The sequence below is a fragment of the Monodon monoceros genome, unplaced genomic scaffold (assembly GCF_005190385.1).
Source record: "Monodon monoceros isolate NGI ecotype Baffin Bay Population unplaced genomic scaffold, NGI_Narwhal_1 Super_Scaffold_1, whole genome shotgun sequence".
Taxonomy (NCBI): domain Eukaryota; kingdom Metazoa; phylum Chordata; class Mammalia; order Artiodactyla; family Monodontidae; genus Monodon; species Monodon monoceros.
Genome location: NW_021703765.1, coordinates 48,023,500 through 48,044,794, shown reverse-complemented (window position 1 = coordinate 48,044,794; position 21,295 = coordinate 48,023,500). Strand labels below are relative to the sequence as shown.

The 21,295-nt window shown below is 45.6% G+C and overlaps 1 protein-coding gene across 2 annotated transcripts in view; it reads left to right on the top strand.

Annotated features, from left to right (window-relative positions):
• The window catches only part of LAMA3 (laminin subunit alpha 3), a 240,003-nt gene that overhangs the window by 76,636 nt on the left and 142,072 nt on the right, over positions 1-21,295 (top strand). For both annotated transcript variants that reach the window (XM_029230133.1, XM_029230150.1), the window contains exon 12: positions 13,346-13,480. In XM_029230133.1, coding sequence (XP_029085966.1) covers positions 13,346-13,480 — 135 coding nt within the window. The remainder of the gene's footprint in view (positions 1-13,345; positions 13,481-21,295) is intronic.

Sequence of the window (21,295 nt, the reverse complement as noted above, 5' to 3'; positions counted from 1 at the left end):
GCACAGGCTCCGGACGCGCAGGCTCAGTGGCCATGGCTCACGGGCCCAGCCGCTCCACGGCATGTGGGATCTTCCTGGACCGGGGCACGAACCCGTGTCCCCTGCATCGGCAGGCGGACTCTCAACCACTGCACCACCAGGGAAGCCCAGGTCTGTCGTATTTGGGCTTCTCACCTCCCATCATTCTCTACTCCAGTCTGTCCTTTGCAATGGCACCACCTGATGGAGACTAAGAAGAGTTTTTAGATTGTATGTTGCTAGATTGCTCAAAAACCTTCAGTAGCAGTCGGTTGCCTGCTGCGTTATTTGGTTCTCCATAAAGGGACTCTGAGAAAGGAATTGAGTGCAAGTAGTTAATTTGGGAGGTGACACCAGGAAACATCAGTAAGGGAGTGAGTCCGAGATTGAAGGGAACCCTTATGAAGATGCGTTAGCGGGCATGGTCCTGCTGTAGGTCCTGGAGCTGCAGCCCTCTGAGCAACTCTGGGAGGCAGCAGAGAACTTGCTCAGCGTTATCCCAACGGAACGGATAACTTCAGTCACCTGATGTGCATGGAGGGCTACCTCTGGGGCATTAACTTTCTGGGCCCGGCCTGCAGGGGGGGCAGAGGAGCTCCTGCAGCCAGAAAAACACCCAGGGAAGAGAGTGGCAGGGGTATGCAGGAAGCAGCCTTTGGGGTGGAGAGGTGCTACACCTACCTAATCCCTGATTCTGCAAGTATTTTATGACCACCTGCTATGTGCATAGCACTGTTCTGGCTGCTGGGGACTTAGTGAAACGAATTTCCCAACTCTCCTGGAGCTTATATTTCAGTCAGGGGTGGGGGTGACTCCTACAATAACATATTTAATATACAAACAAGTAAAATCACTAATGTGATAGATTATGATATGCAGGGTTGTGTCCTGCACAAGGTGTTACTTTTAAATGGGAGTCATCCACATTGTAGGTGTAAATTAACCCATATGAGAGTATTCCAGGCCTTTGGGTTCGATTCTGGAGCTGTGAGCCGTTCGCTATGTGAACCCACAGTGGTGCTCACAGGGACACACACGCTCAGAAGGGCGTGGCACATTGCATGCACACAGCCCACGACCAACTGGGTCAGGCTTGGGTAACCCACCTGGTCTCGACCCCCAGGATGGGAAAAGGCCTGATGGTCACGTGCTCATCTCACTGGGAGCAGTGGACCCCTCTTCCTGGTGCGTCCGGAGTGTGAGTGGGCAGGGAAGGGGCACTGGTGGCCAGACAAGAACATGGTCTCTGGAGGGCCATCCTTGGTCAAGGAATTCAGGTTCTACAACAGTATATTAGCTCCGGGTGCATTGGCCATCAGTGCTGTGGAATAAATAAGGCCGAGAGAGAGAGGGTAGGAATGTGAGGTTTGCACATGTAAGTAGGTCATCAGGGAAGGCCTCGCTGAAGAGATGATTAAGCAGGGTCGTCAGGGGGCTGAGGGCTGAGCTCTGCAGGTGTCTGGGGAGAAGCATCTAAATGCAGGAAAGAGCAAGTGCAAAGTCCCTGGGGCAGGACATGCCGGGGGTGTTCCCTGAACAGAGAGATATCAGGGGTGTGAAAGCAGCGTGAGCGAAGGGGAGGGGGTGCGGGGAGCAACCCGGGAACCAGATTGCAGGCCCTCGTCAGCCACTGCGCGGACGTAGCCTCTACTCTGATGAGCCAGGAGAGTTCAGCACAGGGAAACGACGTTGCATTGGGGTGTGGCAACTGTGTTGAAGACCAACTGTAGGAGGAGGAGAGAAGAAGCAGGGAAGCCATCACGATGATGATCTGTGAGGAAGAGATGGTGGTGGCTGGGACCCCGGAGGTGTCAGTGGAGGTGAAAAGCAGTGCACAGACGGTGGATATAATCTGAGGATGCAACCCACAGGACTTGCCTGGGGGTTGCTGGGCAGAGGTGGACTGTTAGAGCAAGAAGACTGGGGGTGGCTCCCGGCTTCTGGATGGAGCACACAAGGAGCGAAGGGGAGGGGTTGCCATTTGTTGAGCGGGAAAGGCTGTCAGAAAGGAGGAGGTGGAGCGCGGGGACAGGCTGGGCAAGGGCCTGCAGACCCGTGGCGGGAGCATGTGGTTGCTCTCTTCTGGTCTTTTTCTTTTTCTTTGCAAAATAAGAATCAAGATGGGGGCAGAAATTGAGGCTGGGGAGAAGGCCTTGGAGTTGAGGAGAGAAGGTATGAAAGAGGCATCCTAGAACGCAGGGGAGTGAATGGGCTTGGGGAGTGTCACGGGACTTGGGGCAGCACAAGGGCTCACCTGAGGTCAGCTCTCACGTGACCCACTTTACCTTCCTGTGCTTTTCCTGCTTGTGCCCTGCCCCCACCCGGCTCCTCTGAGCAGGCCACAGCGCTGGGGTGTTATGCGGGGTATTGTCTTTAGCTTTCATCAGACACTTGGTCATTTGGGGACAGTAGCTGTGCCTGACTCGCTTTCTAATCCCCACAGCACCTGCCGTGGTATCCTGCCCACAGCGGGTATCAGCAAGTGCTTGCTTAAATGTTTGTCATTTGACTAGAATGGGACTCAGCTTTTGAGCCTGGATTATGACACACATCTCTGGTTTCCTTCCACAAACATGTTTTAGATCTTTCATTTCTGGTCTGTTTCCAGTAGTCCCTTTGTTATCCCATTCTTTTTTCTCCCCAACTAGATTGGTGGTGACTTCAGGGAAGGAAATTTAACTGAACTTGAAGGGAAGTTCAGACATCTATTACAAAATATTAGAGAAGCTTCAGAACACAGCCTCGAGAAAAGAAGTTTCAATTAGTGCAATTAGATTTATTTGGGCATTGAAAGGCACAGATACCCACTTCAATTTGGTTTCCACTAATGCATTTTAAAAACACCCAATTTGGGGCCTAACTTCTGGCAGTGAACATTAGAAGCACAGACATCTTAACTGCCAGGAGATACACAGCACTGGATAATACCAAGTCCCTCCCACCCCAGAGAATTTTATTTCATTAAGGCTCATTAATGCTTTCATGTCTTCTGATATAGTGGTTCTTAAACAGGGCTATGTTTTAGAACCCCATGCTTTTACAGAGTATAAATTCCTGAGTTTCACCCCCAGATCTTTTTTTTTCCCCAAATATCTTATTTAAAGTTTTCCATATATACATATAATTTCCTAAAGTTTCTTTATAAATTTCTTATGTATTTGTTCCTTTGAAGTTCCAGTGTTCTTTTTTCTTTTACTTTTTTTTTAGTTTCTGCACGTACCAATTCCATGTTATGTTAATAATAGTGATGCTTTTTTCTAAAAACAGTAGTATAATTTTCTAATTATCCTAAAAGATTTTACTAGACAAATATGTAACTATTTAGCTAAAATAAATGTTCTTGCTTTTTTTTTTTTTTTTTTTTGCGGTACGCGGGCCTCTCACTGTTGTGGCCTCTCCCATTGCGGAGCACAGGCTCCGAACGCGCAGGCTCAGCGGCCATGGCTCACGGGCCCAGCCGCAACGCGGCATGTGGGATCCTCCCGGACCGGGGCACGAACCCACGTCCCCGGCATCGGCAGGCGGACCCTCAACCACTGCACCACGAGGGAAGCCTCTTGCATTCTTATAGGTTAGTTGGGCCTGAGGTCAGCTACACAAACTCTGAGAGGCTATTTTTGGAGTGAATCTTTGCATACTCAAAGCACATGTAGCATAGTTCGTTCTTTTTTTTTTCATTTTTTTTAACATCTTTATTGGAGTATAATTGGTTTCCAGTGTTGTGTTAGTTTCTGCTGTATAACAAAGTGAATCAGCTATATGTATACATATATCCCCATATCCCCTCCCTCTTGGGTTTCCCTCCCACCCTCCCTATCCTACCCCTCTAGGTGGTCACAAAGCACCGAACTGACCTCCCTGTGCTATGCAGCTGCTTCCCACTTAGCTATCTATTTTACATTTGGTAGTGTATATATGTCAATGCTACTGTCTCACTTAGTCCCAGCTTACCAGTCCCTCTCCCTGTGTCCTCAAGTCCATTCTCTATGTCTGCATCTTTATTCCTGTCCTGCCCCTAGGTTCAACAGAAACTTTTTATTTTTTTTAGATTCCATATATATGTGTTAGCATATGGTATTTGTTTGTCTCTTTCTGACTTACTTCACTCTATATGACAGACTCTAGGTCCATCCACCTCAGTACAAATAACTCAATTTCGTTTCCTTTTATGGCTGAGTAATATTCCATTGCATATATGGCCACATCTTCTTTATCCATTCATCTGTCGATGGACACTTAGGTTGCTTCCATGTCCTGGCTATTGTAAATAGAGCTGCATTGAATATTGTGGTACATGTCTCTTTTTGAATTATGGTATTCTCAGGGTATATGCCCAGTAGTGGGATTGCTGGGTCATATGGTAGTTCTATTTTTAGTTTTTTAAGGACGCTCCATACTGTTCTCCATTGTGGCTGTATCAAATTACATTCCCACCAACAGTGCAAGAGGGTTCCCTTTTCTCCACACCCTCTCCAGCATTTACTGTTTGTAGATTTTTTGATGATGGCCATTCTGACCGGTGTGAGGTGATACCTCATTGTGGTTTTGATTTGCATTTCTCTAATGATTAATGATGTTGAGCATTCTTTCATGTGTTTGTTGGCAGCCTGTATATCTTCTTTGGAGAAATGTCTATTTAGGTCTTTTGCCCATTTTTGGATTGGGTTGTTTGTTTTTTTGTTATTGAGCTGCATGAGCTGCTTATAAATTTTGGAGATTAATCCTTTGTCAGTTGCTTCATTTGCAAATATTTTCTCCTATTCTGAGGGTTGCCTTTTCGTATTGTTTATGGTTTCCTTTGCTGTGCAAAAGCTTTTAAGTTTCATTAGGTCCCATTTGTTTATTTTTGTTTTTATTTCCATTTCTCTAGGAGGTGGGTCAAAAAGGATCTTGCTGTGATTTATGTCATAGAGTGTTCTGCCTATGTTTTCCTCTAAGGGTTTTATAGTGTCTGGTCTTACATTTAGATCTTTAATCCATTCTGAGTTTATTTTTGTGTATGGTGTTAGGAAGTGTTCTAATTTCATTCTTTTACATGTAGCTGTCCAGTTTTCTCAGTACCACTTACTGAAGAGGCTGTCTTTTCTCCATTGTATATTCTTGCCTCCTTTACCAAAGATAAGGTGACCATATGTGCGTGGGTTTATCTCTGGGCTTTCTATCCTTTTCCATTGATCTATATTTCTGTTTCTGTGCCAGTACCATGATGTCTTGATTACTGTAGCTTTGTAGTATAGTCTGAAGTCAGGGAGCCTGATTCCTCCAGCTCCATTTTTCTTTCTCAAGATTGCTTTGGCTATTCGGGGTCTTTTGTGTTTCCATACAAATTATGAAATTTTTTGTTCTAGTTCTGTGAAAAATGCCATTGGTAGTTTGATAGGGATTGCATTGAATCTGTAGATTGTTTTGGGTAGTATAGTCATTTCCACAATGTTGATTCTTCCAATGCAAGAACATGGTATATCTCTCCATCTGTTTGTATCATCTTTAATTTCTTTCATCAGTGTCTTATAGTTTTCTGCATACAGGTCTTTTGTCTCCTTAGGTAGGTTTATTCCTAGATATTTTATTCTTTTTGTTGCAATGGTAAATGGGAGTGTTTCCTTAATTTCTCTTTCAGATTTTTCGTCGTTAGTGTACAGTGTACAGTGCAAGAGATTTCTGTGCATTAATTTTGTATCCTGTTACTTTACCAAATTCATTGATTGGTTCTAGTAGTTTTCTGGTAGCATGTTTAGGATTCTCTTGTATACTATCATGTTATCTGCAAGCAGTGACAGTTTTACTTCTTTTCCGATTTGGATTCCATTTATTTCTTTTTCTTCTCTTATTGCCATGGCTAAAACTTCCAAAACTATGTTGAATAGTATTGGTGAGAGTGGGCAGCCTTGTCTTGTTCCTGATCTTAGAGGAGGTGGTTTCAGTTTTTTTACCATTGAGAACGATGTTGGCTGTGTGTTTGTCATATATGGCCTTTATTATGTTGAGGTAGGTTCTCTCTATGCCTACTTTCTGGAGAGTTTTTATCATAAATGGGTGTTGAATTTTGTCAAAAGCTTTTTCTGTGTCTATTGAGAAGATCATATGGTTTTTATTCTTCAGTTTGTTAATGTGTGTCACATTGATTGATTTGTGTGTATTGAAGAATCCTTGCGTTCCTGGGATAAAGCCCACTTGATCATGGTCTATGATCCTTTTAATGTGCTGATGGATTCTGTTTGCTAGTATTTTGTTGAGGACTTTTGCGTCTATGTTCATCAGTGATATTGGCCTGTAGTTTTCTTTTTTTTGTTACATCTTTGTCTGGTTTTGATGTCAGGGGGATGGTAGTTTGTAGAATGAGTTTGGGAGTGTTCCTCCCTCTGCTATATTTTGGAAGAGTTTGAGAAGGATAGGTGTTAGCTCTTCTCTAAATGTTTGATAGAATTTGCCTGTGAAGCCATCTGGTCCTGGGCTTTTGTTTGTTGGAAGATTTTTAATCACAGTTTCTATTTCAGTGCTTGTGATTGGTCTGTTTATATTTCCTATTTCTTCCTGGTTCAGTCTTGGAAGGTTGTACTTTTCTAAGAATTTGTCCATTCCTTCCAGGTTGTCCATTTCATTGGCATATAGTTGCTTGTAGTACTCTCTCATGATCCTTTGTATTTCTGCAGTGTCAGTTGTTACTTCTCCTTTTTCATTTCTAATTCTATTGATTTGAGTCTTCTCCCTTTTTTTCTTGATGAGTCTGGCTAATGGTTTATCTATTTTGTTTATCTTCTCAAAGAACCAGCTTTTAGTTTTTTTGATCTTTGCTATTGTTTCCTTCATTTCTTTTTCATTTATTTCTGATCTGATCTTTATGATTTCTTTCCTTCTGCTAACTATAGGGTTTTTTTGTTCTTCTTTCTCTGATTGCTTTAGGTGTAAGGTTATGTTGTTTATTTGAGATTTTTCTTGTTTCATGAGGTAGAATTGTATTGCTATAACCTTCCCTCTTAGAACTACTTTTGCTGCATCCCATAGGTTTTGGGTCACCGTGTTTTCATTGTCATTTGTTTCTTGGTATTTTTTGATTTCCTCTTTGATTTCTTCAGTGATCTCTTGGTTATTTAGTAGTGTATTGTTTAGCCTCCATGTGTTTGTATTTTTTACAGTTTTTTCCTGTAATTGATATCTAGTCTCATAACGTTGTGGTCGGGAAAGATATTTGATGCGATTTCCATTTTCTTAAATTTACCAGGGCTTGATTTGTGACCCAAGATATGATCTATCCTGGAGAATGTTCCATGAGCACTTGAGAAGAAAGTGTATTCTGTTGTTTTGTTTTGTTTTGTTTATAAATTTATTTATCTTATTTATTTTTGGCTGCATTGGGTCTTCGTTGCTGTGTGCGGGTTTTCTCTAGTCACAGCGAGTGGGGGCTACTCTTTGTTGTGGTGCGTGGGCTTCTCATTGCGGTGGCTTCTTTTGTTGCGGAGCATGGGCTCTAGGCGCATGGGCTTCGGTAGTTGCAGCACGCGGGCTTAGTAGTTGTGGCACACGGGCCCTAGAGCACACAGGCTTCAGTAGTTGTGGCACGCGGGCTCAGTAGTTGTGGCTCATGGGCTCTAGAGTGCAGACTCAGTAGTTGTGGCACGTGGGCTTAGTTGCTCCGCAGCATGTGGGATCTTCCCAGACCAGGGCTCGAACCCATGTCCCCGGCATTTGCAGGCAGATTCTTAACCACGCGCCACCAGGGAAGCCCTATTCTGTTGGTTTTGGATGGAATGTCCTATAAATATCAAGTAAATCCATCTTGTCTAATGTGTCATTTAAAGCTTGTGTTTCCTTATTTATTTTCATTTTGGGTGATCTGTCCATTGGTGAAAGTGGGGTGTTAAAGTCGATTTCCCCTATTATGGCTGTTAACCATATGTATTGAGGAGCTCCTATGTTGGCTACATAAATATTTACAACTGTTATATCTTCTTCTTGGATTGATTCCTTGATCACTATGTAGTGTCCTTCTTTGTCTCTTGTAATAGTCTTTATTTTAAAGTCTATTTTGTCTGATATGAGAATTGCTACTCCAGCTTTCTTTTGATTTCCATTTGCATGGAATATCTTTTTCCATACACTCACTTTCAGTCTGCATGTGTCCCTAGGTCTGAAGTGGGTCTCTTGTAGATGGCATATATCACCCCCAGATCTTAAATCTAGATTTCCAGGGGTGAAGTTCAGGCTGGCATTCTGCACAGGTTTTCCAGATGATTCTGTCATATGTCTCTTGTTAAGAACAACTGCTCTAGTTAGTAGAAATTCCTATTTAGTGGTTGGCAGACTTTCCTGTAAGGATAAAGATAGTAAATATTTTCATCTTTGTAGACAAAGTTGTGAGTACTCAAATCTGCTATAGTAACATGAAAAGAATCATAGACAGTATGTATAATAAATGATTGAGCTTGGCTGTGTTCCAATATAACTTTGTTTACTAAAACAGGGATGGGTCTGGCCCTCAGGCCATAGTTTATAGATCCTGGGATTATATCAGCATCTCTGAGTTTGGGATTCCACAGCCAGGCAATGATATTTTACCAGGAGATTCCAGTGTGCAGCCCCAACTGAGAATTTTAGAAAATCCATAGGCTCAATTCCAGACACTTGAACCAAAGGGGACGTGAAGCAAAAGGACAGAACAATTTTGCAGATCAGAATGTTTTTAGATTTTTCGTTATGTTTCATGACTGGATATTATTTGGATTTTCTGGGTCCAAGTGATCATTTATAACCACTTAACATTTATTGTTAGGAAGTCAACGTTTAGTAGACACATCTTCAAGGGCTGTTTTTGAAAATGACAGGATACACAAAACATTCACTCTAGGGGGACACTGGCCTCCGGGCATGGGCACAGTTTTATTCCTCCAAGTTCAAACAAAGAGTGGTGACAAGCAAAATCAACAGCTGCAGGAAGACTCCAGGTGCTTACCTTAGGAGATTGATACAGTCTTGGGATGATTTTGTAAACAGCCCATTTGGCCTGAAGACATGGCTGCCCAGAGGTTTCTTGACAAATACTATGAAAAGGTTTTGATTCCCCCATCACTTTGTAAGGAGCTACTTGCCATTGCCGACGTATTGCGTCAGTGTGATCGGGGCCGGGGCACGCGCTAATGACGAGAACTCTGAGAGATGGGGCGACCGCCACTAGGGCATGCCTTCCTGCTGTCTCTCCCCAGGCTGGGCATTTCACCTGGCTGGCAGGGTGGGTCATTCATTGTTGGCGTGGAGACAAGCCAGATACAGCTTAGAGATGAACAGGTGAATTCTGATATCTCGGTTTGGCAGCTCTGTGCCAATAAAATAAAACTCAAGGAATGGTGTTTACCCAAGAGAATTGTCGTCTTGAATATTTAGCATATTCTTCATTCATTAAACTCCTATTAAGTGCCTCCTCTATACTAGGCATGGCCAAGGCAGCTGCCTCCCTGCTCCCTGGAAGCCCCCAGGCCTGTGGGAGACACACAGACAAGCAGTTAGAACAGCAGGAGTTGATGCTATGACAGGGCAAGAACACGGAGCCATGGGAGCAAACACAAGGGGCATCTTTACAACTCCTTACAGAAGGGAGGGAGGGAAGGCAGGAAGGCAGGTGGGAAGGAGAGAAGGAAGGATGGAAGGAACAGTGGAAGGAGGAGGGAAGGAAAGGAGGAAGGGAAAAGGCAGAGGTTCTAGAAGGGCTTCCTGGGACCAGGAGGAGGGGGCATTGAGGATGTGGTAGACCTGTATATATATGGTGACTATTTTACAGCAAGTGACAGGAAAGCATCTCGAGGAGGAGACGCCTTTTTCGAGTTTGCATAGAGGTGCCGCATGGGCTCTGGCAGCCTGAAGATTTTGAAGGGTCTGCTGTGTCACACATGTCGAGGACTTTGGATTGTGTACTGAAGGCATTGGGTCACCGTTGAGGGGTTAATCTGGAAATTGGTATGCAAAGATTGGCGTTCTAGAAAGATCACTCCTGACACCAGTGTGGAGAGTGGGTTGGAAGAAGACAGGAAGCAGACAGCCTTGTCAGGAGGCTCTTGAAATAATCTAGGCAAACGAGGATGAGGTCCTGGAGGAAGGCTCTGGAAGTCTGGAAGGAGAGGAGGATTGCGGGCGCTTTCCTGAGATATAAGCACTACGGCCTGTTGAGGAGGTGTGGGAGGTGAGGGTGGGGGAGAAGTGAGGGACCTCAGAGGTTTCTGGCTCCTGCACCGTGTAGGAGTACTTGCCAGATAAGTTAAGGGTCAGGTGGACGTGGTAACCACTACACTGTGGAAACCATGCCTAAGTTAAAAAGTGAATTTCAGAAACAGAAATTTAGAAATGCATAGGCACTAGATGCTTCCTTTCTGTTTACAAGTGGTTGTAAACCGGGATTCCTTGGACTTCAATGCCTTTGTAGAGTTCAAGTTTCTTACTGAATTCCAATGCCTGGTCTAATGCCAAGACTGTAATTGACAGTAAACCTTTGCATTTCCCTGTGGCGCTCTCAGCCTGTGGGGCCGTGGCATTGGGACCTTGTATGGCAGCTGTGATGGACAGTCAGGGCGGTGCTCGTGCCAGCCTGGGTTCCAAGGCTTCTCTTGTGATGAATATGCCCTTGGACACATCCAGTGCCCTTCTTGTCAAGTTAGGTGACTGTTGAAGTATCAACAAGTTAGAGAATATGCAAAGACTGTAAAGTCGCTCTGATATACCCTGATTTTTTTTTCTTAATTATTGCAAATAAATAATTCCACAACTTTGTTACTAACCTTTTATCTGAAAAAGGGCAGAGGGAAGGAGTGGGATTTAGCTAACTTTTCAGATTATCTATTATTCTAACCCTTGTAGAAAATCTTTCTGAAATGCATGAGACTTCCCTTCCTTGAGAAGTAGGAGGAACCCAGTCACATCTTTGAGTCTTTCAGGATCTTCCTCAAGGGACCATGTTGCAGGTTTAGATGCTAGTGTTCTTGGTTTTTTTAAATCTTTATTAAGATTTAAAATTGTAATTGTGTTACAATGTTGTGTTAGTTTCTGCTGTACAACAAAGTGAGTCAGCTATATGTATACATATATCCCCATATCCCATCCCTCTTGAGTCTCCCTCCCACCCTCCGTATCCCCTCTAGGTGGTCACAAAGCACCAAGCTGATCTCCCTATGCTACGCAGCTGCTTCCCACTGATGCTAATGTTCTCGATAGAAATGTAGATGTTTTAAATATGAGAATGGTTTGAATACATACACTAATCTGGAACATACCTTGAACACATCTTTTAAAATCAGTTATCAGCTTGTATTCTTGGCATCATAGAAAGGGGTGGGCTTTAGAATCAGACAGACCTGGGTTCAAAGCCCTACTTAGCTCCTCTGGCTGTGTGACCTTGGGCAACTTAATTAACCTTTCTAGCAACCTAAATGTCCATCGACACATGAATGGAGAAAGAAGATGTGGCACATATATACAATGGAATATTACTCAGCCATAAAAAGAAACGAAATTGAGTTATTTGTAGTGAGGTGGATGGACCTAGAGTCTGTCATACAGAGTGAAGTAAGTCAGAAAGAGAAAAACAAATACCGTATGGAATCTAAAAAAAAAAAAAATGGCACTAATGAACCTAGTGGCAGGACAGGAATAAAGATGTAGCCATAGAGAATGGACTTGAGGACACAGGGTGGGGAGAGGGGGAAGCTGGGGCGAAGTGAGAGTAGCATAGACATATAAACACTACCAAATGTAAAATAGCTAGTGGGAAACAGCTGCATAGCACAGGGAGATCATCTTGGTGCTTTGCGATGACCTAGAGGGGTGGGATAGGGAGGGTGGGAGGGGAGGCTCATGAGGGAGGGGATATGGGGATATATATATGCACATGGCTGATTCACTTTGTTGTACAACAGAAACTAACACAGTATTGTGAAGCAATTATACTCCAATAAAGATCTATTAAAGGGCTTCCCTGGTGGTGCAGTGGTTGGGAGTCCGCCTGCCGATGCAGGGGACATGGGTTCGTGCCCCGGTCCGGGAAGATCCCACGTGCCGCGGAGCGGCTGGGCCTGTGAGCCATGGCCGCTGAGCCTGCGCGTCCGGAGCCTGTGCTCCGCAACGGGAGAGGCCACAACAGTGAGAGGCCCGCGTACCGAAAAAAAAAAAAAAAAAGATCTATTAAAAAAAAACCTTTCTGAGCATCTTTTTCCTCAACTATAAAATGCTTACATATCTTGCAGGGCTTTTGCTTGACTTCACTATTTAATCCATCCATAATAAAGTCAAGCAAGAGCCCTGTCTTCCTGGGAAATATTTATTGATTGAGACATACTGTACATGGCAGTGGGAGTCCTGAGGTGAGCTCTCCCTAAGTTTTCAGTTTGATAGGTGTTTCGTTCTTCTATTGCTATGTAATAAATCACCCCAAAATTTAGTGGCTTAAAACAATAAGGGTTATTTCTCGCAATCCTGTGGCTTCGCTGGGCAGTCTTTCTGCCGGACTTGCTGGAGGGTCTGCTGGGGCTCAGTGTCTCTCTCCATGTGGCCTTTTATCCTCGATGAGGTCAGACAGGATACCTCCCTGGTGGTCTCAGGGTTCCCAGAGGGTGAGAATGGAAACCACAAAGCCTGTTGTGACCTGGGCTCTGAAATCCCACAACAACACTTGCCTTGCCTCTCATTCCACTGGTCAAAGTCAGTCATGAGGCCAATAAGTGATTTCAATAATTAAAGTGTGAAAGACCAACACAGCTAAATAAAGAGGGGGAGAGGGAAGGGGGAGCTGCTGGTACAGACTGGGTGGGGAAGGCCTTCCTGACCGAGACCTGAAAGTTGAGAGGGAACCAGGGGAGGGGTGTTACCTGCCGGCCAGAGCAGAGGTGCTGAGGTAGCCCTGGAAGCAGCCTGCCTGCTGGGAAGGGCTCATGCCTGGAGGATTGAGACAAGCCAAGTGAGGTCCCCCAAAGCCACGTCTGGCACTTATTAGGGCTAAATGTATGTTCATCTCTTTTCTTCTGAGAAATGGAGGTAAGAATATGTTTAATTCAAGATTATCATTCGATGGGAATCTATGAAGTTGAAGTTTTACTAAACAAGGCTCAGTTTGGGGAAAAACAATTGTTCCCACGGGGGTAGATGCTAGAAGATTGTAGGTACTTTGCAAACCAGTGCCTGCCCTGGATGTTTCTGAATGGTATCTCTGATCTTTCCAGGAGAGATGTTTTACTCCCCTTAAGATGCAGTCTTCTGGGTTAGGACTGTATGTAAACCATAGGTTACTCAGAATCTGTGGGTGAAGGGATGGAGGATGGAGACCCCTCTGAACATCTCTTCCCCTTCTCAGGCTGTGACTGTAACCTGGCAGGAGTTCTCCCCGAAATATGTGATGCCCATGGGCGGTGTCTGTGCCGCCCCGGGGTGGGGGGCCCTCGGTGCGATGCCTGCCGCTGGGGTTTCTACTCCTTCCCTGTTTGCCAAGGTAAGTGGGCCACACGTACGTAGTGATCATCAGTCCCCAGAGGTAAGTTTCCCCCTGAGGAAATGCAGAGGCTCATTTTGGCAGAGCTGTGTGGCCTATTGTTTAATAAATGAGCCCCTGGTCTATATATGTATGTTACATGTGACTGTCCTCAGGACCAGGCCATGTCACCTCCCCTCCTTTGTCTTTTCAGCCTTACTCTTCCTCCTCCCAGGTGGTCAAGCCCATGGGCTCTGGAGTCAGCACCTGGGTACAAATCCAGGCTCTGGGCAGGAAGTGGTACCTGGATAGTGTTGAGGAAACCGCCAAGGAGACAAGGGCAGGGAGCAGGGTGTTCCGGGCGAGGGAACGGCACACACAGAGCCACAGACTTGGCTCTCCTCTTGGTCCCGCATCCTAGTGAGAGTCACTGAAGGCGCCGGAGGGGAAGGGGAGGAGTCTGGCCAGTCCCTAGAGCATGATGGGTGTGCGGTAAATGTTGGGTGACCAGCAAATGAATGAATGAATTTGCCCCCGTTCTTCTTCTCCGCCTCCTTCCCATTGCCTGCCATTGTTCTCCTCGGTGGCTAAGGTCATAGGGAAAACGAGGGGAGAGAAGAAGGGAAGGTGATCAGTCAGGGCTCAGGGCCGGAACTAAACCCAGCAGGGACTTGCTGTGGGTTATTAGCTGCTGACCGACTCAGTTAGGCTCCAGGCTGGGCTTCCAAGGAGGCGCTTGGTGTCAAGCCCAGACTCCTGCCATGCAGCTCAGGGACAGGGGGACCGCGGTCCTTCTGCCTCCATGGCCATCCAGGGCCCCCAGGAAGCCAGCCAGGGCACAGCAGCAGAAATGCTCAGCCTTTCTAATCTTATTCAAGTAGTTATTTGCAAAACCCGATTGGCACCCAGAGCCCAGCTCCAGGAGAATCTGGGAAGTGCTGTTTCTAGCTTCCAGCCTCTGAGCACAGGAGGCGGGTAGCATCGGCGCGGAGGCACGTCACCCATGAGGGCGGCCACGCTAAGGAGCTGGGAGAGTGGGGCAGGAGCGGGAAGGTCCCTCCCCGAAGCAGGAGACAAAGTGGCGAAGAACCATGTTCGCACTAGCTATCAACTTGAGCAAGTTCTTACCCCCCTGTTCCTCAGTTTCCTGGTAATAGTGCCCGCCCTGTGACATGTTGTGTGGGTTACGTGTGTACTGATGTGTAAAATTCTCAGAGCCCGGGAAGCGCTCACCTGTATGGTAGCTGCTATTCTTTAACCCTCCTTTCTCTGCCTCATACTTCCCTCTACATCATTTTAAGAGCCTGTAGCCTCAATCCTGGTTGATCTCCCTGTCTGCATAGATGCCTGTGTGCCATATCCCAAGCCCTTCTTTTTCCTCCTCATCCCCTGACATGTCCTGGACCTGTATCCTCTGCCCCACTTCTCAGCCTTTGCCTCTCGGGCCACAGAAACTCTCGGCAGTCCCTGCCCAGAGATTTAGGTCACCTGGCAGGTGGAAGGGTACAGAAAGGAAGGGGTATCTTTTGTTTCCCTGCCTTGAGTTAAACCAGAGAAGTTCTGTATTAGAATTTGGAATGCCCAGCGTATTTCCTGTGGAAACCTCAGTACAGGTGATGCTTATGTTGGAGTTGTATGAATCATACTAGAGGCAGATTCAGTGCTGAGCTGGCGCTATGGTCTGGTGTGGTCACCTTGTCCTTGTACATATATTGTTTCTGTTGAAAGATGTCCCAAATAATGAAGTTTTGGAGCACGAGTTGGGGGTGCTTACATTTCTATTTTAAGCTGGAGGCACTAAATCTCTCATTGACCAAATGAAGGAGAACTCGCAGGAGGGAGACGGGATGGAGGCCTTCCACCTCAGGGTCCACTAGGGGCCAAGTCTAGAGGGACTTATGTGGGGAGCAGGCAAGGTTAAGAGTAGTGAAAATGAGGTCTGTCGCACAAAAGCAGGAGGAGAAGGTTCAGGGCAGCCTCATTCCTGGCGGGCTGTAGAGGTGTGCCCTAAAGTTTGTTCTTCCAGATTTGAACCATTAGGCTCTGAAAGCGTTTGAGATGCTCCTACATTCTGTCAGCGATGGTCTCCCTTCTCTAGTGCTTGCTTTTTCTAACAGCTTTTGTGATCTTTTAAATTTTTTCCTCGGGGGCAGCGTTGAAGCCAGTGGCTGAAGCCCAGACATGCTGAAATCTGAATCTGGTCTAGCATCAAGGTCTGACCCAGTATTTTGTGCTCTTTCTTAGATGAAGTTGATTGCTTGGCCCCTGGAATTTTAGAATCAAACCAGTGTGGCCCCAAATGCTACATCAGATGGTCTGGTATATTCTAGCCAAAAAATGTTTGTGTGGCTTTGTTCTATATTGCTTTAAAAATTTAAAAAGTCTTCTTAAAAAGAAGTCTAAAACCCTTCTCAATTGCGCTTGCCAACTGCAGTCCAGCGTTTATGTTTTGCATTAACTTAATTTACTCCAGACTTTAAGCACAAGGCCATCTCCTTCTCAGTTTTTTTTTTTTTTTTTTTTGGTACTGGGCCTCTCACTGTTGTGGCCTCTCCTGTTGCGGAGCACAGGCTCCGGACGCACAGGCCCAGCGGCCATGGCTCACGGGCCCAGCCGCTCTGCGGCATGTGGGAACTTCCCGGACCCGGGCACGAACCCGTGTCCCCTGCATCGGCAGGCAGACTCTCAACCACTGCGCCACCAGGGAAGCCCTCAGTTTATTTTTGACTCACTCAAGTGCCCTGCAGTTTTCTTTCTTGTAGCTGAAAGTCAAATCGTAGATGTGAGGCCACATAGAGAATTGTCTCTGTGTATTTCAGTTTTACGTTTGTGTTGACGTCTGACTCAACTCTTTATGTGCAACCACAAAACACACCGCGACTCTCTGGAAGCTTGGTCCTTTGGGGGTTTACTGTTCCCTTTTCCTCCTCTCCGTCCTGTCCGTCGTCATTCCTGCCTTCCTGTCCTTCATCTTTCTCTTCCTCTTCTTTCCTTCCTCCTCCCCCCTTTTTTTTTCTGGTGCAGTTTGCTAAGTCGCAACTAGTCAGCACTTAGAACAGAGGCCAGGAGGGTGGGAGTGTGGAGACAGCGGCCCTCCCATGACTTGGCACTGAAGGCACTCAAAGTGCAGCTGCCCCCAAACCGCAGTGGCCCAGGGCCCGAACTGTCCCCATTGGAGTTTGCTGTAGTCTCTGGGTTGTAGTTGGAGACTTTTCCTTAGAAAAGTCCTGGCAATATATGTTGCCAGTGCAAGATTAACCTCCTTCTGCGTGTCAGCATATTCTCATGAATCCGACAAACTGGCCCTGGGAAGAAGCCACATGCACCGGCAGATGGCAGAAGACACAGCAGGGGAAAGTTTCTGACCTGGGATGCTCCCGGGAGAGCCCTCCCGGCCTTTCCAAGGGGGAAAACAAAATCCATAGGGCTGGGCCAAGTTCTGTGCAATTTTGCTTTGAACTGGCCCTTTGCTCTGTAATTCAGCATGTGTCTAGGAGAGCATTGAGGTGATTGGAAGAAGCCTTGGGATTTTCTGTAGATCTGATCTGCTCTCAGCCCAGTTAGCCAGAGAAGTGGAGGGTGCTAAGTATCGTGGAACTGAAATGTTGGCTTTGCGGCTGTCAGTGAAGAGCGCCAAGGAAGGCGCCAGCCTGCTTTTCCAACAGAAGGAAAAGCTCTAAAATCACGCGCGACAAGAACACCCCTGAAACAATGAGGAGCTCTGTTTCCCTTGCAATTTCTGTGTTGTCTAGTACTGTCGCCTCACTCTGTGAGCTTATTCACTGCAGGGGAAGAAGCTGGCATCCCTCAGAGCAGTACCTCTCACAGCAGCGCTGCAGGGGTCAAGGAGAGAATGCACATCTGTAGAACTACAGGGCTGGACCTGGAAGAGCATTTCAATAGCTCTTATCCCTTCATTTAACAAACATCTGTTTGGTATGTACTAGGGACCAGGACTGTGCTTGATGCTGGAAGATTTGCGGGGAGCACAGCAGACAAGCTCCCTGATTCCCTGGACCTTTATTATCTTTTTTTTTTTTTTTAATACTCTTTGGGAATAAAAGTGTCTTAGAGCAAAAGCACAGTGAGGAGCAGACGAGAGGAAAATACTCCAGAAACTCCAAAGAACCTGGCTCAAAACAAAGAGCACAATTGAAATATTCACAAAGGCTTATAGTATCTCCAAGAGTGAGAAAAGGCTGCCAATGTTGGGGTTCGGGTTTGAGATCTGGCAACTCTCACTGATAGTTGGATTGAAATGCGAAGTGTGATGCCAGATTGAGGAATTCAGGATTTAAAATAATGTACCTGCGTTTAAGGCTGCATCTTTGTTTTCACTTCTGAAGTGTAACTCCGTCTCCTGAGGCTCCCTGGACAAACCCCTTTGGCCCTGGGAGTCAGGGTCGGTGTCACCCACGTGATGCTGGCTGGAGCTGCCGCCTCTGTGCTCCAGGCTCCTGCTGCGGCTACCCTGACTGCCTGCACGAGTGTCTCCTCTCTGCCTTCACTTTCCTTAAAGGAAGAATAGCAGAAAGAACCTGTGTTAGGGTTCTCCAGAGGAACAGAACCCACAGGATATGTGTCTGTATATATAGATAGATGTGGGGATAGGTAGATAGATTTATTTTAAGGACTCGGCTCCCGGATTGCGGGGGCTGACAAGGCTAAAGTCTGCAGGGAAGCAGGCTGGAGACTAGGAAGGAGCTGATGCCTCAGCTGGAGCCCACACGCCTTCTGGAGGCGGAATTTCTTCTTCCTCTGGGACCTCCCGCTTTTCTCGTTAAGGTCTGCAACTGATGGGATAAGGCCCACCCACTTCGTGGAGAGTAACCTGCTTTACTCAAGGTCAGCTGATTTAAATGTTTGTCACGTCTAACAGAACGCCTTTACAGCAGCATCTAGACTGGTGTTGTGCAAACATCTGAGCCCTATAGCCTAGCTGACATGAAAACATTAACCATCACAAAGCCCAAGAATGTTTCCTCAGTGAGCTGACCCTGGGGAGGGACTTGATGTCTGCAGACAGGCCTGCAGGGAACATGGGGCCATGAAGGAATGCTGACCTAGACGGCAGAAGAGCTGAGTCCTTGTCCTGCTGTCTGCCAAGAGCTGGTTTAGTGGCACTCGGCCCGTTTCTTCCTCTGTCTTATGTTTAGTTTCTTGGCACCATGTCAGTAATGCTCTAGCCCCTCTCCTGGAGTTCTAGCTCGATGTGGTCAGGGAATGTGTGTTTCTCATATTTGCCTCCACCCTGACACCTGGTCACGGGGCCGTAGAACACAATAGAGCTTCAATCAAGGTCTGCTGGATGTATGCATGTAACATAGGAGGGTGGAAGGATGGTAAATGCTCCTAGGCCTGCCACTTCCTAACTGGGCCTCTCAGAACAAGTCACATAGCCCGTTGAAGTCCCAGGTAACTCGTAAATGAGAAAACGAGCCAAACTCCCTTCCAGCAGTGAGTTTATTTTGTGATTCTAGTGACAACTAGAATCGGGTAAACGCTACCACTGTTATTATCACAGAAAAGCACTATCAGAGTAACTCACCGCTTATGGGCCTGGGCCGAGCGCTATCAAAGAGAACGAAAATGGCATGGTCTCGTCCCCATGGGAGCTCTGTGCTCCAAGGCTTAACGATGTGGGCCTTTACAGATCCAAAGGATGCCTGCCAAGAAATCACCGGAATTGGCACTTTATCTCATCTTTTCTTTCCCAAGGCCTCAACAAGTGTGGAAATTTTGAAACCTTGCAAACAAGGTCGTGTGTGTGTGTGTGTGTGTGTGTGTGTGTGTGTGTGTGTGTGTGTATATATATATTGTTAAGTGGTTTTTTTTTTAACTGCATACACCGAATATAAATTTGGAAGTCAGGAACACTAATCCACTGATTCCCATTAATGCAGCATGGGATGGTGTACAGAGCACATCCCAAGCACTGGGGGACTCGGATGATCACGACAGTAATGTTAGCAAGAGTGAATGCTCCCTGAGCAAGCACTGCGCACACTGCCCTTCTTGTCTGTGGCTGCTGATTCTCTAGTGATCTCATGGGGTGGGTGCTGTCATCAGCTCGTTTCTAGAAGAGGAAACTGAGGCTTGGAGAGGCTAAGCAACGTGCCCGTGATCGCACAGCTATAAGTGGCAGAGCTGTTACTTGAATCTGGATGTGTCTGCCCCAGAGACTGAAGCCCTTTGCTACAGGCTAATTCGGTGACCTTGGACAGACATGTCACTTAACTTTTTTAAAATTTTTTTATTTCTACAATACATATAATTTTTTTTTACATCTTTATTGGAGTATAATTGCTTTACAATGGTGTGTTAGTTTCTGCTGTATAACAAAGTGAATCAGTTATACATATGTTCCCATATCTCTTTCTTCTTGCATTTCCCTCCCTCCCACCCTCCCTATCCCACCCCTCCAGGTGGTCACAAAGCACCGAGTTGATCTCCCTGTGCTATGCGGCTGCTTCCCACTAGCTATCTACCTTACGTTTGGTGGTGTATATATGTCCATGCCTCTCTCTCACTTTGTCACAGCTTACCCTTCCCGCTCCCCATATCCTCAAGTCCATTCTCTAGTAGGTCTGTGTCTTTATTCTTGTCTTACCTCTTGGTTCTTCATGACATTTTTTTTTCTTAAATTCCATATATATGTGTTAGCATACAGTATTTGTCTTTCTCTTTCTGACTTACTTCACTCTGTATGACAGACTCTAGGTCTATCCACCTCATTACAAATAGCTCAATTACGTTTCTTTTTATGGCTGAGTAATATTCCATTGTATATATGTGCCACATCTTCTTTATCCAGTCATCTGTCGATTGACACTTAGGTTGCTTCCATCTCTGGGCTATTGTAAATAGAGCTGCAATGAACATTGTGGTACATGACTCTTTTTGAATTATGGTTTTCTCAGGGTATATGCCCAGTAGTGGGATTGCTGGGTCATATGGTAGTTCTATTTTTAGTTTTTTAAGGACCCTCCATACTGTTCTCCATAGTGGCTGTACCAATTCACATTCCCACCAGCAGTGCAAGAGGGTTCCCTTTTCTCCACACCCTCTCCAGCATTTATTGTTTCTAGATTTTTGATGATGGCCATTCTGACTGGGGTGAGATGATATCTCATTGTAGTTTTGATTTGCATTTCTCTAATGATTAATGATGTTGAGCATCCTTTCATGTGTTTGTTGGCAGTCTGTATATCTTCTTTGGAGAAATGTCTTTTTAGGTCTTCTGCCCATTTTTGGATTGGGTTGTTTGTTTTTTTGTTATTGAGCTGCATGAGCTGCTTATAAATTTTGGAGATGAATCCTTTGTCAGTTGCTTCATTTGCAAATATTTTCTCCCATTCTGAAGGTTGTCTTTTGGTCTTGTTTATGGTTTCTTTTGCTGTGCAAAAGCTTTGAAGTTCCATTAGGTCCCATTTGTTTATTTTTGTTTTTATTTCCATTTCTCTAGGAAGTGGGTCAAAAAGGATCTTGCTGTGATTTATGTCATAGAGTGTTCTGCCTATGTTTTCCTCTAAGAGTTTTATACTGTCTGGCCTTACACTTAGGTCTTCAATCCATTTTGAGCTTATTTTTGTGTATGGTGTTAGAGAGTGATCTAATCTCATACTTTTACATGTACCTGTCCAGTTTTCTCAGCACCACTTATTGAAGAGGCTGTCCTTTCTCCACTGTACATTCCTGCCTCCTTTACGAAAGATAAGGTGACCATATGTGCGTGGGTTTATCTCTGGGCTTCCTATCCTGTTCCATTGATCTATCTTTCTGTTTTTGTGCCAGTACCATACTGTCTTGATTACTGTAGCTTTGTAGTATAATCTG